Genomic DNA, 18,734 nt, shown 5'->3' with positions numbered 1-18,734 from the left:
GAATGGTCATCTATTTTTCGTCGAACCAAAATGACAAACCAAGTCTGAGTACCTATTCCTTTGAAAGTCTTCTTAGTGGCAGGTTGCTATTGCAAAACGCAACGTCATTCATACGTGATTGCAGACACGTACTTCAACAGGATATCAGTTTTGAATTTGTAATTTTTGTGTAGCGGTGGGCCTTGTAAGAAGGTTGTTTGCCTCTACTGGGCATAGAAGTTGGATAATAAAAAATGGGTGTGGTGTATGATATTGCTATGTTACTGTGAGACATATATTTGGAGAAAAACTAGGTCTGTTGACATTATATTTTTTGGTTTTATGTAGGACAAGTTTTAGTATTTTTTAACTGGAGTTTAAGTGGTTTTATGTAGGACAAGTTTAATATTTTTAACTGGAGTTCACTGTCCCTTCAATTTTGTCAAAAACAAACAATAGTTTGTCGATACAAACATGAATTGACTTGGTCAAAATTATAATAGTAATTGTGCATTATAATACAGGCAATTTTTTTTAATACCTTTTGGCATGCAATGGCTTAACTGAAAGTTACATAATATGGTACTGCCATATTGGTGAGTTGATTATAGATGTCTACCAATAAAGAGAAAATGAATGTAAAGGAGCATACAATCATTTTGAACCAGAAACCGAGCTTGCAAGGTTACTAAAGGAAGCCCATATATAACTATGTCAAGGATCTGTACACCACACAAAGTTATCGTTTATCTTGTATTTAATTAACATCAAATATCTATGCGAGTTTAGCAACAAGGCTTTTAACATGATATTAGGGGTATTCGTTTCGCCTGGAATCATAAAATTTCATAATCAGGTCTCTTTTTTCAAGAAATGGGAATGATCCAAACAAAAAATGAATTTTGATTCCTAAATCAGAGGCCAAATTTTGGAATCACAATTCCTTCGTCCATGGAATAAAGGTGCCTGGGAAGCTTTTTCTCCTCACCATCATGAGAGGAGCCCATGAAGCTTTTCTCTTTCTTACTCATCGCATTTAACAGCATTGATCGCTGTCTCCGCTCATTCCATCGATGGACATATTCATTCTAAAGGATAAGGCAGACTGTGTATCCCTTATAACTTCATTAGTTCCTCAGTTGTTTTCTAGGCTTCAGATGTAGATGCCTTGCATTCACTCACTTCCAATATCATTGATCGGATGCTCATTGCGTTCTGACGTTACGACTCTCCTCATTCAGTCTTTTCTTCTCAAATAGTTTTGTGCTACCATTCACTCGCCTTCACCCTCCATTAAACCTTGGGGGTTCCTCGCATAGTCAATGGCAGTGGTGGAGCTTCGTTGTAGCTGACACCAACCCACAAACTTTATTTTACTTATATATAAAAAAAAAACTTCATTAGTTTTCAGTTTTTTACTCTCCCCCTCCCTCCTTTTTTTTCATAAAAAATTTGTCCCCTCCCTAGTTGGCCATGGCTGGCGCATAGAGGTTCTCAAGATAATAACATTTTTATGAAGCAACCGTTGCTAATCTTCGAGGCAGTCCCTATTATTATCTTGCCTCTCTTCCCCTAAATTCAGACATTTCTTTTGAAAAGGCTTTTCTATTAAATAGTTTCGAATGTTTTATTTGAAACACTTATTCTTTTGCATAAATTGTGCCTTTTGAGTATAATCTCATGGTGTACAGTTCTTTGGGTTGCCACTTTTCTGGTCTTAAATGTTTTATCTGAAACACTTATTATTCTGCATAAACTGTGACATTGTGAGTACAATATCGTGTCGTATTATAATTCTATGGTCGGTTATGTGTACACATTTTTTTACGCTTGTTGTTTGACTTCATGAAACTTAAACATACGAAACTAGATTCTAATGTGTACAGGAATTTTAAGGCACTTAAGAGGTCAGAAAGGGTGAAGAGTATTTGAAGGCATATCGTGTAGAAGGGATGTAGCATAAAAATTTGTCGCTTTTTCGATTGTCATAGGAACTATTCAACTAAATGGTAAGGGTTAGACTGTGTCACGTGTCACTTTAATTGACAGGTTTACCATACCCCACCCAAGTGCCAATGCAGCACAACACTTCAAAGCAGAGAGTGAGAAAACCTTCAAGTGTTCTTTTTTCAGTGAGTTATTAACCTCATGCTCACCCAAACACCCCAACACCTGTGAACAGTATTTGAGATTACAACCAAACGTGCAACAAATTGTCTGCCCGGCGAAGCCGTCTTGTTTTGAGGTAAACAAGTCAACACCGTCCGATTAAAAAAAATCAGACAGCGTCAGTGCGAGGCTTGGGATACGTCGAAGTCACTCGTTATGGCCGACGTTCCTCTCTCTCTCGATATATATATATATATATATATATATATAGAGTTCAACCACATATCCTGCACAACCATGTCACGATATAAAGATTATACTGAAAATGCTCAACTATCATACCATTAACGTCTCCCCTACTCCCCAAATTTTCAGTGTTTACTATGAATGCACTGTCGTGGTGGAGGAAACAACTGAGAAAACATCAAATAAGATATGCAGTTAGAGGGGACTACTAAAGCATATAACAAGCCCCTAGTTGAATAATAAGGCATGTAACAAGCCCTTAGTTAAACATTACAGGTTGCCCAACCGACAGCAGAACATAATAAAAATGACCCTGCACCCTGTAGTTTTTATAGAAATGAGAAGCTGCCTTCTCATAACATTTTCTATGCAATTGGCATTTGCTTACAAGTTCAGTATCATCATTATTTTTGTACATCAGCCGTCCATACTGGTCCCAAGGAAGCTATCCTTTGTCCTTTTTTTTTTTCAGTTTACTGTAATCACCTCAAATTATTTTCGAAATGGAAAGCAGGAAATAAGCCATAGAGAACGACGTCTATCGGCACATGGGCCAAATAAATATCAGCTGTGGTATATTGGTCATATATGACGTAGATATTGATAATGATTTTGAACCAAAGGGACTGACAAGGAAAATTGGCAATTGGCAGGAAGTTTTTTCTCATTATATGGGAGGAAATAATCAAATAAGAAAGAAATAGGTTTACTACATTAAACTTCCGTCCTTACCATCTATGTCATCTTCAGGTTCAATAGGTACTTCATGCCGAGGCCTGTTATATTTCTCTCGCAGCTGCCGTATTGGGATAAGATCTCCAGCAGTATCCATTCCATAAAACAAGAAGGAGACGTAAGGATGGTCAAATTGGCCCTGCATCGCCACAAGCACACAAGCAAGCGAAGAGAATATTAGCAGGAAAAGGAGCAGCATTATCAAACTTTATTCTGCCAATAAAGGTGACAATGTAGAGAGATCAGCATTCAGTTCAATTGTGCAGTGGTGTCAGTCTTTGTTCAAATAGTAAACGTGATTTCTAAGGTGGAGAGGCGATACATTCAGATTCAAATGCATCATAACAAATAAGACTGATTTAGACAATGGCGACAGAAGCTCCTATAGGTACGGGTGATTTTAAGACAATGATTCAGATATTCAACACTCTTATACAAGAAATAAAGTCATGCTGTTGCCTTGTAAGCAGAAGCCCACTCACCTTATCTGGTGGGTTGAGAGCCTCAAGATTCTCCTCAGCAACTGTCAAGAAATTAGTATTAGAATCACAAACCTGATAAAGGGTATTTACCAACACAATTTCATTGCACGCAAGCATCTAAAGAACCTCATTACAACAACCCCTCTTCCCTACAAAAAACTAACATATACATCACAAGAGACCCAGATGGGCCAGATCTAAAACTTCTGATCTTGCTAACAAAAGCAACTTAAAACTTAAGCAACCAAAAGTATCAAGCGGCAGCTGGGTAAGGGGGTAAGGAGGCTGTGAAAAGGTCCAAAGACTTGAGAGTTAACACATGACCCTGAAAATTGAACTCCCAGAGGATTAAACCAAATTGAAGACTGTCTTCTGATGTAATCATCCTGCTCTGTACGTAGGAGGTTTTTGGAGCCTAACTGGCTCCGTTTTTTGTCTTTTTTGTTTTTGTTTTGTTTGCATATATCTTATCATTTTTTATTTATTTTTTTTTTTGAATGGAAGGGGAACTCCACCAGCCCGCTTTCATCTTGAAGGCCACATTTTCTAGATTTGATCAATCAAAATGTGAAGGGGGAAGAAATAGCCTAAGGTTAAAATCTTTAGTTTCCTGTGTTCTTGGGCCATGTCACACAGGTTGGTTGGGTGGGGGGCGGTGGATGTGTAACGTAGGTGCAGGTGCGACTTTTTTCAATGGGTATACAGACACACACACACACATATATACATACCAATGTTGTAAAAAACGTATCGTCAGCCGTACCGGTCTGGCTTTAAGATACGTTGTATCGTAAAATATTGTAATGTATCGTAACTGTATTGTATTTAAAAAAAAACAAAAAAAATCAGTAAAAATGAAGAATAATATGTTCTTCATAAAAAACATGTTTTACAGAATGATAGACTTATTATTGCTATAAAGTTACGGTTCATTACTTCATCATTCATAAACATCAAAATTCATAACAATATGTCAATATCAATCTAGAAAGCACAACAAGGAACATAACATATCATAACGTATCGTACGATACGGTGCCTGTATCATACGATATGTATCATACGATATGTGCAATATAGGCACGATACACTACCTGTTTACGATACAGGTGGTGTATCGTACGATACGTACAACATTCATACATACTTGTACATATATATATATATATATATATATATAATTGTCAACCAACAATAAAAAGCAATAAATTGTTCACAAATAATAAAAATAACAATTAACAATCTATGATTGTATGTGTGATTCAATGGAAAATAAAAAAATTTCTTTGTTGTTGCACCCAAGTCAGTCTTTTAAGAGTCTATGTTACTTATCTCCTGGGTGGTAATTATACACCTAGAGAGCCTCCAGAAATAGGCAGAGCCATTGAGTTTCGAAACCATATGTAAAATATCAGCTGTGAAGAGTAGGTAAAACGAACAGAACTTTTTCCTTGAGCTTAAATGAGCCTGCTTATAAGTCAAAGAGTCTCCCACCATTATGGGCTTATGAAGTTCAAGACATTCAAAAAGCAGTTAGTTCCTGCTATTTGATGGCATCCCACCCTTTCTCATTTATAAGAGGTAACTTTTAACCTTCTAATTCAGTACAAAAAGAAGATTGAACAAGTCAAATCCCAAGTTTGGCAACATACAGCTCTAAGCGTAGTCAAGCTTGTCACAAACAATGAATAGGAGTGTAGACAACAAAGTGGATGAGAGTAAAGCAAGTACAAGCGAACAAACTAATCAACTATGTCAGTTTTAGGAAGATGAAAGAACAGAAAGTCTAGAAGAAAATTTGAAATTACCATAAGCAACCAGAAGGTTTGGATCTGCATGCACATCGACTAAAACCTGCAGGAAATTGACCATGATTCATAATGTAGAGTCACAAATTAAAAGAGCTTTGATATGTTAAGACAAAAGGAACATTGGAAGGTAAAAGAGAAACACAAGGACTTGGTAGAATTCCCTATAGTTGCAATATTATCAGAATAAAAAGCTTAATAGCTCACTAGACAAAAAGGAAAACATGTTTTACAAACTAAATTGTAAAATAAGGATACTGACGATGGTGAACAAGCCATAAAAGGAAAAGGTGAAGAACTGTGACATCTTATTTTGCTCTCAGTCCTCATAATGAGCCAAGAAAATAATGTCCTTGCATGAACCTGGGAGCATATTAGAACCCATAATGGAAGAGGCAGAAGTACAGTTTCTATTTTTGGTTGACAAGACAACTGTTCCTTTTGTCATACCAAAAGAATAGGAAAAATCATTTGATAATGTTTCAAAAAAGAAAAAATTCTAAAGTACTCCTAAAAATTTGGTGACAATAGAAAAAAACACATAAACACACTTAACCGCCGTTTGATACTACATAATGACACACCTAACTTTTTCTATGGTTAGTTGAAAAGGTCCAAAAGTTTGTTTTCACCAACTTTTTCAAGTTAAAATACCAGTCTACACTTCTACAGGTGGGCATGCAAAATATATTTAACTGTGTATACACCTAAGTTTCTGTTGTTAAAGTTTAACTTAAACTAGCATTAAATAAAATAAACCTGTCTCTGAATTAGATATTAAAAATTTTGAATATAATTAAACATGTGTTACGAGGTATACAGGTTAAAAATGAAAAATTTCCATGTTGAGGGTATTTTAGTTCTTTCAACGCATTAGCTCAATTTTAATTTACTCATGACCCAGGTTCAATTGAGAAAAATTTTTACATTAACACTGCGTGTCGATCTAATCAGATGCTCTAGATCGGTCTATTAAACTCAGTGGACGTGACTAAAGGTGTATGTGGTTTGGTTATTGGTTGTGCATGATTAGGTGTTCCAGTTACGTGGTTGTTATTGGTGGACTGCAATCAATTTATCAGTTGGGTTGAGATTATTTTACTGTTCTAGAAGCTGTATGGAAGAGTCTCTCTCTTTATGTTGCAATCGTGTACTCAACCCTAAAGGTGGTGTTGTTGAAGTCATTGTTCAGATTTCATCATGCAGATCTGATCTAAAAGCTGTTGCTGTTGGAGTTGCCGTTCAAATCTCATCTTGCAGATCTAGTCAACAGAATTTCTCTTTTGATTGGAGTCGATGGATCAGGTCTGTTGCTGAAGCTGTTGAATCAGATCCATGATTGGTCCAGGTTGATGTTGCTTAGAGCCGCACTGCTTGACACACAGAATTTCCATTCGAATCTGATTGGAGTTGGTGCTGTTGGGGTGGAAATTAACACTTAAAGTCGCAAGTTGTTGTCCTTAGATGCCATAACATGAATCAACTCTTGTTCATGTTCACTCTGCCAAAAGTATTGTTGAAGTCTCTTGCAATTAATCGCTGATTAAATTTCCTGTGAATTTGGTTCTTTCAGGCCTTGATTGATATCATTATCCGTCTGATCTTCCCATTTAGTTGAGTCTTATTGATAAGGCCAGGCGTGGAGCCATATTGATTTGCAAAGTGGACTGTAGAAGTGGTGTATACTTCTAGTCCTCCTGCCTCATACTGCAGAGAAGTTATCCTCACAACATGCTATCTAATCAACCGTATGCCCTTTTCTTCTATCAGACAATTCACTCTCGAAAACAGCAAATCCCAATCCAAATAATTTTTCCAAACTCACCTCTTTCTATGTCTCCTCAAAAGTCTTTGGATGTGTGTTTTTTGTATAAAATTGGGCCCTAATCGTGATAAGCTTGCAGCTCACGCCGTAAAATGCATCTGTTTAGGGTACCCTAGGAATCAAAAGGGATACAAGTGCTATGTTCCTATGATTAGAAAAGAGTATGTCAGTGCGGATGTGACCTTCTTCGACTCAGTACTCTACTCAGTGTCTAGGCTTCAAGCTGACCAAAGTGATACCATGACTCTTCCTAATTTCAATACCCTCATTTCCTTTAGAGTCTCTTCCCTTGACATGGTATAATAAACCTAATGAATCTAACCCAAGTTCATCCACAATTATTAAAAGGTCTCCTCATTCTCGATTTTGTGATCCTCCTCTTGTGTATGCTCGAAGACACCAACTGAACAAGTCTCTACTACTTCTTCTTCACTCTAACAATATAGTTGTTGATGTTGCAACTCCAAAAAATGCAGGAGTAGGTAGACGTACCTGAGATAGATGATGATAAACATATTGCTTTGAGGAACAAAAGAAGACAGTGCACTTCATATCCCATCTCCAATGTTGTGACCGATGCTAAACTTGGGAACCATATGAAACAATTTATAGCTGCTTTGTCAGTTACGGCTGTTCCCTTAAATCATCAACAAGGCACTACTAAAACCTCGGTAGAGACAGATTATGCAAGAGGAGATGGATGTTTTGCACAAACGTGGGTCTTCGGAGTTAGTCACACCTCCTTAAGATGCAGACATAAAGCAAGATTAGTAGCCAAAGGCTACACAGAAACGTATGTGTTGACGTGTTTGGTTGTTTTAGGTCATCGGGTCTGGGATTGGATCTGATCCACTCTATAGTTTGGTTGGGTTCTATTTATAACCGTGTAACCCTATTTTCAGTGTGTAAATGAAAGTCTAAAGTGAGAGAGAGTCTGACTGCTAGCGGGCGCCAGATTTCCTCTATCGTGGTTTTTCCCTCAAGTTGAGGGTTTTCCACGTCAAGTTTGTCTTCTTGTTTGTTTCCTTTCTTTCTATAGTATGGAATGGATTTCTTTGAAACTTTTTCACCTGTTGCTAGGCTTGGTGCCATCAGGCTAGTTATCTCCATTGCAATACATTATGGAAGGACATTATGTTAACTGGATGTAATGAATGTGTTCCTATATGTGACTTATCTGGGACGGTATATATGCAATAGCCATCAAGGTTTCAGATTCATGAGGACTGTAATGTGTGCAAGCTAAAGAAAGTATTATATGGTTTGGAACAAAGTCCATGTGCATGGTTTCAGAAGTTGGTGGAGTGATGGTTATGGTTGTATATATAGATTATATCATGTAGACAGGAAGTAACATACACGATATATTTGAGACTAAGGTACATCTTCAGAAACACTGTCACAAAAGACCTTGGGCCACTCATATTTTTTAGGCATTAATGTTACCCAAAATAAGGAAGGAATTGTGTTGTCTCAACTGGATCTGTTAAGCGAGACATGGATGTTGGACAGTAAACCTACTAATTTTCCAATGGATCCTAATTCCTAAGAAACATTGATTCGATGGGCAACATGAGCCAGTTGATAGTAACAATTACTGTTCACTTGCTGATAAACTGCTTTATGTTATTGTCAATAGACCTATATAGCTTTAACAATTAGTAAAGTTAGTCAATTTATGAATAAACCGACTAAGGTACACCAGGATGCAGCCATGATGATTCTTAGGTACTTAAAAGTCTTCCCCTGGCAAAGGAATGTCATTTAAAAGAGGATCGACACTTGAAGTGGAACCATCTTCAAATGCCGATTATGCAAGATCTTTTGAAGATAGAAATCTACCACAGCATTTTGTATTTGGTAGGCATAAACTTAGTTACATGGAGAAGCAAAAAGTAAAACATTGTGGTCATGTCTAGTACAAAATTTGAATATAGATCAATGACTCAAACTGTAACTGAGATGCTATGGACTAAATCTATGTTAGCTGGTCTACGGGTCAAGATTTCTATTCCTATAGAGATGAAATGTGACAATAAGGCTGCCACATATATCACAAATGATCCAGTGTCTCTCAAGCATATCGAAGTTGATTGTCACTATGTTTGTAATTTAGTTTTAACCTGGATGTATATCTATGGTTCATATGGCTTCAGAAGATCAAGTAGCAGATATGTCTACCAAACCTATCTCTAGTTCCATTTTTCTGAAGTGTCGTGGCAAGCGGAAAACGTGAAAAATATTTATGCTCCAACTTGAGGGAGAATGTTGAAAGTAATATGTTAATAGTTTAAGGTAGTTGTTTGAAATTTTGACAAGCCATCAGTCCTCTTTATTATTTCTTTTAGATATGTTGGACCATTTTGCAATTTCTGACTAATCTCTATTTAAGAAGAGATTAGGGTTAATGGAATCTGATTTATGATGTTTCTCTTCAGCATTGTCAACATGCACAATTTACATATGGGTGTCCCTCCTCAACTAAAACTTTACATATCAGTGCATCCCTATCAAAATTTTTAGATCCATCGAACAAATGTTGAAGACACGATTTTACTAGACTACAGCACATAGAGACCAAATCACACTTAAACTTTAAATACACCAGAAAAACAATGGCCTCAAACCAAAAAAAGAAAAAAGACTATAAAAGCTTATTTAAAGTACCTCCCTGCAGGTTATGTTAATTTGAAATACACCAGAAAAACAATGGCAGCAAGCCAAAATAAAAAATTTGAAAAAAAAACAAACAAAGAAAGAAGCTTCCTATATGTTTGTTAAAAGTTTATTTATTGTACCTACCTGCAGGTTATGTTACCTTGATGCTTCTGGAGGACTAAGGGTGTATATGTAAAGTTGCCAGCATCAAACATATTAAGACATTGTTAAATTCCATTCTTTACTTTTATCACCTGGAGGTAACGAAAGTTTAGTTACAGAAGCTCAAAACCTTGTCATTTGTCAAGATTAGGCACAGCAAAAAGTGCCAGTTTCTCTTAATACGTACACACACACACACACTGAAATATGCTTACTGAAATTCAGGAAATATGTAAACATTGTTTTGTAGACACACACCATAGACAAGTTTGTTCCAATCATAAATACTGTAAGTACGCCTCCCACAGACAAGTTTGTTACGTTAGAACTTAGAACTGACAACTATTCATAATTCAGTGCTAATTTAGTCACAAAAAAATGTTCCACTGACCCCCATGTTTTAAGAGTTAAGAACATTTACTTAGCTAGCAAAGCAAGTCGATGGATTTAGAGGAGTGGCCTATAGCCATATAGCAGCAGAAAGGAAAATAGCACCAGGAGAAAATTTAGAGCTGAAGATTATTGACAGATCAATTATAAATTAGTCAGAACCAGGAGTTAGGTTCTAACTCAGAATTAAACTGTAAGCCATGTTTTTTGTAGAGTTTTAGGAGGAAATGCAATGGCAAATGGAATGCAACCAAAAGATTATGCTTAAAATATACATGCAAAAGAATGTAATTCTGTGAGCAATGTATATCACAGTTTACGGTTGAATATGTTATCATGGTTCAACATAGCCTAATAACTTCTGGTGAAAAGGAACTGAAATTAAAAAATTAAGAGGAAGATATAATTGTCGAAACCAATAGGTCTACTGAAGAAATACAACTATGTTTTCTATAGTTCACATGATTTTCAGGAAAGGAAAATTTAAGTTTGGCAGGGCGCATCCTCACGACATAAAAAATTGAGCTTCTGTACCAGGAGAAAATGATTTATCAATGGAGAACAGGACACTCATGGGTAACTCATCATATCAGAAGAATCTAGAGCTTCTCAACTATCACACACTAAATTGCTCAAAATAACCTCAAATAACAGACAAAAGAACCTTACCTGATAAAATGGTTGGTTGGCTCCTTTGGCCAACTTGGCAACATGGGCATTCTCCATCCATGCTCTTGATTCACGGCATACAGGATCCATTCCACATATGACAGCTCGATAGCCTGAATACATCAATGAGCTCCAGTAACTGACAATAACTCAAAAAATGAGAAAGCAATTGTAAAATACACATAGACCTTTCTGGTTCAGGAGAATCAGACAAATGGATTTTCCGATGCTGATTCCATCATGCATCAAATATCAGCAGGAAATGAATAAATAAGTAAACATAACAAAGCTCTACACTTAGAATGCACTATAAAAACTTCGCAATTAGTATCATTTAACAATATAATTTGATTTCAGCATTTTTTTTTCCATTGAAAATTTCTCCAAGGCTTCAAATATTATATCTAGAGAAAAAAATCATAAGATTTTTTTTTAATATTCACTAGGATTCCCAACAAGACCACTGCAAGACCACATTGTTTTAGCTGATTGAAAGGCTTCCTTGAGGTTTAGATTTGACCTCATGGACAAACTCCAGATCACCCAGACAAGGATCTTGTCAAGATTCTATTAGAAAATTAGAGATGTGCAAGTTGTCACGCATATTCCGGTGGCCCCTCCATCAACCATGCAAAGATTATAGGTTGCTCAAGATATACAGGTGAAAAATGAAGTCGCAATGTGCAACACATATGAGATCAAGCTTGTTCGAGAAACCATTTCTTGAGCTTGAACAAGGCATGAATGTACAGCAAAAAGACATGACAGGAATGCAAGAGCAAGAACATATGGAAAAGAAGGAAGGTTCCAACTATTTTACCACTTTTAAGTTAAAGCCAAAATCCCAATTTCTTTTGCATCTTACATTGCTAAGAGTAATTATGTATCCCTAATTAAAATTTAAAAAATCGCAAATGATGCCATGACAATAATAAGACAAGGGTCATGAGATCACCCATGGCAAAAGAAATTTGCAACAGCTTGCTCATTCATCAACTTTAACAGATATTAGGCTTTCATCAATGTGAACATGATTTTTTTATCAGCTATAAGACTAGTCGAAGACAGATGATGACATGAGATAGTGTCTTTTTCCTCATCCATGTTCAAATTTTAGTCACAAGAATCAGCAATGATTTGCAAATATTGTGCTTTATGCCGAAAAGAAGTAAAACATTCCTTTTCAGATACCATGATATTTCTAAAGTATTGCCAAAAAATAAATGTCACAATGATATTATGGTAATATAACAATATCTTTCTTGTTTAAAAGAGAACTTTTTCTATGTATTTCAGTGTATATTTTCCACTTTTCTGTTTTAGAGTTTTAAAAATTAAAGAATGTCTTACAATATTTCTGTAGCAAAATTAGTAGCAAACTCATAATTTCACAATTTTTTTTCTACTGCTTTTTATATAGTTTCATTAATTGTTTGAATTGCCAATACTTTCCTGAAAACCAAAATTTAGAACAGCTTTCTAGAAATTCCCAATAATGATACCTGTGACTATGGTTCAAATTCTATCCCTGAATTTAGCACTTGCAACCAGATCAAAAGTGAAAGAAATCATATGGTAGCTTGGAATGAGATGTCAATGGCATATGTGTAACCTGATCGAACCGGTAGAAAGTGCAATCTATATCTTATACAAAAAAAGATGAATAGGTATTCAAGTCATAACATATAGCTCATAAATAGACCAGCTCCAGTTCAGAACATGCTATAACAAACCTGCATCCAACCTTAATTTTGATAAGATCGACAATATGTATCAGTATTAACCGGGTTCCTTTTGTTTTTTTCTGCTCAAAAGGATCTCATGTTTTTCTTTTATAAAATATACAATAGAATCTAGATCAAGACTAAGTCCAGAAAGTCTTAGGTAAATCTGAGTCTGGATGCCCCCATGTCTGTAGGGTCTGATTCATTGACCCCAACTGAGATGACAGATGATGAATATTAATAGCAGGAACAATACAAGCTACATACCAAACATCTTGTGCTGTACTTTCTGTCCCAATCGGAATGCATATTCTGTGCTTTCATAAGCCAAAGCTGTTGCAGAAGCTGCTAGAGAGTCTGCCTGCAAATGATTATGGAATTATTCTGCCAAAACATTTGGGGGTGCAAAAGACGAGCTATAAATGGTCAAATTACAGTATTAAATAAAAGCCATGGCAATTTTGATAGCAAGACTGTCAATTTCACACCTCAAGTCTAGAAATTGCATCACGTAAGTCAGCAGCCAAACCATAGTCCTCACTCTCTATAGCTTTCTGCAAATCTGCACTGAAATGAAACGGGGATTTCAAAGTAACAAAGAACTCAACTATCAGTAACAACCAACAAGTAACACTCGGACTGGCCTTGTCAAGTTCTAGTGGAGCGCAGAGGAAGAAGAAGGCTAAACTTACCGCAGACGCAGGATACTTATGGCTTTATCTTGGGCTTCACTCTTTGGCGATGTGGAGCCCCTTTTTGCTTCTTGTAGCCTGTTAACCTCTGCTTCAACCTTGCACAGAAAAAGAGACATGCTTAGCCAGTCAGCTTGAGTCTGTAGATCCTATTCATTTCATCAGCTTGAGTCTGTAGATCCTATTCATTTCATTTCACCACACACTCTTTGTTGGTAGACTCGAAAGAACTGGAAGGCTTAGCTTACCTACCTCGGCAAGCTTTTCTCTCAGTTGTTGGGCCGCTTCATACTGCTCCATATTCAACGCGTACTGCTATGTGCCATTGCCAAAGGTTAAGCATACATATATATATATATATATATATATATATATATATACCCAAGATAGCCATGTATAAAATTGATTCGACAATGCAGGAAATGGCATAACCAGTAGCTTGTCGGTACAGCTTTGGCTTCCATAGTCTAAAAAATGATTATCAACCAAATCTTCTTTTCCCTTGTTAATATTGCAAACCCAAAGTGGTAGGCACCTGGCTATTAGCCTATTAGATTGCACCAAATGCCCACCTCATGTGGGATACAACTCGAAGGGAACAAGCATGCCCCAGAAGTACGGGAATTCCCTTACCCACATGAATTTTACATTTGTTGTTCAACGCACGAAAACCCCTCAGCCATCAATTCAAATAATTCAGACCATCCCAAAAGAAAACAGAGAAAACAATTTGCAATCTTACAGAGACACAGTGATTCCCATAAAGTGGAAGAGCACAAAGAGGGCATTACCTGAATTCGGGTAGCCAGGTCAAGCTGGAAAAAGAACACCAAGATGTCCTCGTTAGCACTCTCGCTGCGCTCGCAGCCTGCATTCATCTCTCTGCCCTCGCTACCTCTGAACAACCATCCTGCTTGAACTCTCAACCCTGCGTTTCTGGAACGGTTTGATCCGGTGAAAAAGAGCCCGAAGACACGTCGCTGCTGGATAGAACAGGTTCGGCAAACAGCAACGTTCCTCTGAACCCTATTACCAGCTCTAATGTCACCACCTGTTGAGTGGGGCATCATCACTCCATAACTGGTCGAGTTTCCTGAAGATGGCAAGCAACTCATGAAGGTGCCCTTCATCGTTTCCTTTCGAAGAACACAAAACCACCAAGAAAAGTTTTCCTCGCTCCTCAGGAAATTAAAGCCTTAGTCTGCATGAATCATTGATCTCAAGAGAGGCAGCCGTCAAGAGAACAGCGCCCCTTCCCTTTAGCATCGTCCTCGCATCTTCTGTTCCTTCCGGAGAAGGATGCGGGGGAAGCCTGTTGGTCGGTCAAGCATGCTGAAACACCAGATAACTCCAAACATTTGAGTGCCACAAAAATGGAGGAAGCAACCGAAGCAGGAGAAACACTAGACGAACAAAAAGGAGGAGATGGGACCCACCAGTATGGGCATCGGACCGGGTAGATACCCGGTTCGACTCGAGTCCGGGTACCGACCTAAAAAAAAGCACGGCTTGTTTCATTAATATATATATATATATATATTTTTTATTATAATTAATTTTATTTATTTATTATTTTATTTTAAAAATATATATTTTTAATTTTAATTGAGTTGAGCTACGGTTTGGGTTTCGAGTGTCGACTCAAAGACCGAGCCACAGTTACGAGCTGCAACTCAAGTAGAGCCCAAGTGCCCAACTCTTTATCGAGCGAGTCGGCCCGATTATCAGGCCCCCTAAAACGGGCTTTGTTTTTTTTTTTTTTTACGGAGTAGTGTTTGATATTGACAGAAAGAATCAACGGGTATGAAGATATCTATGACACACGTGTTCCATCTTATCAAAAAATGAAAAATGAGCAGAAAAAATGGCAGCATTTTTCAAAAGACTCCAAGCATTCAAAGTTAGGCCTAAGCATGAAAGTTTAATCCAATCCAACCTCACTTAATAAGAAATATTTCAATTATATAAATTTAATATCTAAACATATATTTATAATAAAAATTATATAAAAGTATATATATATATATATGTGTAAAATAAATTTGAATAGTGACTTTAGTTTTTCAAAGTCATTTAGTCATTTAATTTAATCTGCACTATCTAATCCAATACGATGGACAACTAAGAAAAAAATAAAAAACAAAAGTGATTGGCATTCACGTTATCTTAGTATTATTTTACAACTTTTTCTCTTTTTTTTTTTTTATCAACCATTCATTGGTTTTACATGGACGATTTTGGTTGGATGACTGATTGCCCATGAAGGGAGAGAAAAAGAGAGGTTGACAAATGTGAGATAGTGGAAGAAGGCAGAGCAGCGGCACCAAGCACCACAATGGCTTGGAAACATGTCCGTGGTGATCAGATCTCAACATCCAACAAGGAGTTTCGCACACTCACCCAATGTTATGCACATCAACATGGTCCAAGGTTAACTGAAAATTTTGTAGACTAAAAATTGGTTTTATTTCCACAATCTAAATATTGTAGTCATTATTAGCAGATCAGGTATTACTGAATGCCTAAAATGCAAAGTACAAGCCATCCATCATACGAATGAATTCCATTCCCTTTCACCTGAAGTCTAAACCACAAGAAGCATTGCCTCTACCACTGCTCATCACAGGAGCTGCAACAAGCAATTGAAGAAATGCTATCCAAAGTGGTGGAGACAGACATATTTGGCTGAGGAGCGCTTACTCTATAAATAAATAAGGCGATTTCTATCGGACTGCATGGGCAATTGCCCGCACATGCCCACATGTGGATGTGGCTCCGCCCCATACTATCTATCAACAATGATGTTTTATGACCATTAATTAGGAGAAGTTAATCTATCAAAGGCATTCAGACCAAAAGCATCAAAAGATTACTACATAACTACTGTTGTTCGTTCACACACACATGAAATTCATATGGACATAGAATTTAAATAATTTGTTGTGCGATGCTCGTGAAAAACTTCCTCACGCACTATGTTGTTGTGGTGAAAACCTGTGGAGAGGTAGGCCCTCAACCTTTATTGTAAAGATCCGTGAGGATTGAGAGAGAGAGAGAAAGATTCAGCAAATGCATGTTTGTTATTGATTATACAAGGTATTTATAGAGTACAAGAAAGATGACGTTACAACAAAAAAAGCAAGAAATAAAATCGTATCAATCACTATCAATTTAGGATCTGATTACACGATTTTATTTCTTGCCTTTTTTGTTGTAACGTCATCTTTCTTGTACTCTATAAATACCTTGTATAATCAATAACAAACAGACATGTGATTCATTTGCTGAATCTTTCTCTCTCTCTCTCAATCCTCACGGATCTTTACATGGTATCAGAGCTATCTCTCCCTTGAGGTGTCTTTACCTGCGCAAGCCCTTGCCTGCGTTCGCCCGGAGCGTCCTGCCCCGCCCACTCGAGCTCTTCTCCTCTGTCCTCGCTCGAGCGTCCGACCGCTTGAGCTCTGCCAGCGTGGTTCCGCTCTGCTCAAGCGCCTTCCATCCGCCCCTCTATCTCTGCGTGCTTCGCCCGATGCCCTTCCATCATTGTCCACTCGAGCGACGCCCGCTTGAGTGTCCACTCGAGCGACGCCCTTCCATCATCTTCCATCCGTGATCCGTTCCTTCCGCTCGGTTCCTTCCGCTCGAGCGACGCCCACTCTATCTCGCCCGCTCTGCCCGCAAGATCCCTCGAGCATCCTGCGTCAACGTTCGCCCGCTCTGCTTATTCCTTCCTGCTTCGCCCGATCCTCGTTCGCCAATGAGGGTCGGTATTCCGCTGCTACGCCTAAGTCGAGCAAGGAGAACGCGCCGCTTCGTCAAGGATCATTCCTTGCCTGACGAGGTCTAAAGGCGACGAGAGAAGGCCTTGGTACCCTCTAATCATGGCAAACTCATCTTCTTTGTCAACACAATGGAACGCGATCTCCGCGCTTGTCTCCGTCAAACTCACAAGAGACAATTATCTTCTATGGAACAGTCAACTGGAATCAGTCATGGAGTCCCAAGAACTTGTACAGTTCATTGATGGGACGCTTCCTCCTCCTCCAGAGATTATTATGAAGGACGGTAAAAATGAAGTTAATCCAGATTTTGCTATCTGGAAGAAGTCCGATCGTCTGGCTTTAAGTTGGATCAAAGCCACTGTTTCAGAACCAGTCCTGAGGCAAATCGTGTCTAGCAAATCAGCACATGAAGCATGGAAAACGCTGAAAAAGTCCTTCGGTTCTCAATCACCATTGAGAATAATGTTGTTGAGGAAGGAACTACACTTCATTCAAAAAGGAAATATGGATATGCACACATATCTGGAACGGATCAAGTTCCTTGCAGATACGTTAGCTGCGGCGGGAATAGACACGGACGACAGTGATCTTGTTCAGATCACGATGAACGGTTTGCCTATTGAATATGAAAGTTTTATTACTCTCATTAGTGCTAACTCTTCAAATGTCTCAATTACATTTTCTGAATTATTCGATCTCTTACTCACTCTAGAGAAGAGACTTGAGATGTTCAAATCGTCAATGTCCAACTCTAACAGATCCATTCAGGCATTACCACAGGCTGAAAATCAAGTTGCCTTTAATACTTTTCGAGGACGCGCTAGAGGTCGAGGCAACTTTAGGGGTCGGCAAGGAGGTCGATTCCAAGGACGAGGAAGACAACCTCCTCTCCAGCCTCAACCACAGCATGAACATCCAAACAACAATGCAGGAAATGGAAGTCATTCTCGACCTATCGTAACGTGTCAATATTGCGGACGGAAGGGTCATTCGGCAAGGACATGTTATGATATCCCGCGGGCATTTTCAGCCATGAACCTACAGGAGTCTACAAGTGAATATTGGTATCCCGACTCGGGAGTGACTAATCATATTGTCAACAGTGATGAGATGATGCAAAACAAAACACCATGTGATGGAAGAGACAATATCATGATTGGTAATGGTTTAAGCCTTTCTATTAAGCATACACGCAATTTATTAGTTAATTCTGAAGGGACTTCATTCAAACTTACTAATGCCTTGCATGTTCCTAAAATAGCTCATAATCTCTTATCAGTGGGAAAATTTACGTCTGAAAATGATTGTATTTTTCAATTCTCACCACATGATTTTATTATTAAGGATCGACAGACGGGCAAGGTTCTTCTTCAAGGACCAAAGATGCGTAACGGGCTCTACCCCATCAAGGCTGTCCGATCAAACATTGAGTCATCTTCAACCAAGGGGGCAGCGTTTAGTTGCTGGTTTCCA

At 37.9% G+C, this 18,734-nt stretch overlaps 1 protein-coding gene across 3 annotated transcripts; it reads right to left on the bottom strand.

The window, feature by feature from the left end:
- Nucleotides 1–2,980: 2,980 nt before the first annotated feature.
- Nucleotides 2,981–14,848, bottom strand: LOC116257562 (clp protease adapter protein ClpF, chloroplastic). 3 transcript variants are annotated; one of them, XM_031634431.2, is made up of 9 exons: nt 14,271–14,848; nt 13,732–13,794; nt 13,480–13,577; nt 13,276–13,354; nt 13,055–13,148; nt 11,064–11,176; nt 5,360–5,405; nt 3,552–3,592; nt 2,981–3,208 (listed from the first exon to the last, which is right to left on the bottom strand). In XM_031634431.2, exons 1-9 carry the CDS (start codon nt 14,607–14,609, stop codon nt 3,044–3,046), a joined length of 1,038 nt encoding a protein of 345 aa, XP_031490291.1. In that variant the 5' UTR covers nt 14,610–14,848; the 3' UTR covers nt 2,981–3,043. The 3 variants fall into 3 exon arrangements, with proteins under 3 accessions (XP_031490291.1, XP_031490292.1, XP_031490293.1); XM_031634432.2 differs by having other exon boundaries at nt 13,732–13,791; XM_031634433.2 differs by lacking the exon at nt 13,732–13,794.
- Between the last annotated feature and the right edge of the window lie 3,886 nt (nt 14,849–18,734).

The sequence above is a fragment of the Nymphaea colorata genome, chromosome 7, assembly GCF_008831285.2.
Source record: "Nymphaea colorata isolate Beijing-Zhang1983 chromosome 7, ASM883128v2, whole genome shotgun sequence".
In the NCBI taxonomy this organism is placed as follows: Eukaryota; Viridiplantae; Streptophyta; class Magnoliopsida; order Nymphaeales; family Nymphaeaceae; genus Nymphaea; species Nymphaea colorata.
Note: the sequence above shows the minus strand (reverse complement) of the source record. Positions and strands in the feature narration are given on the sequence as shown.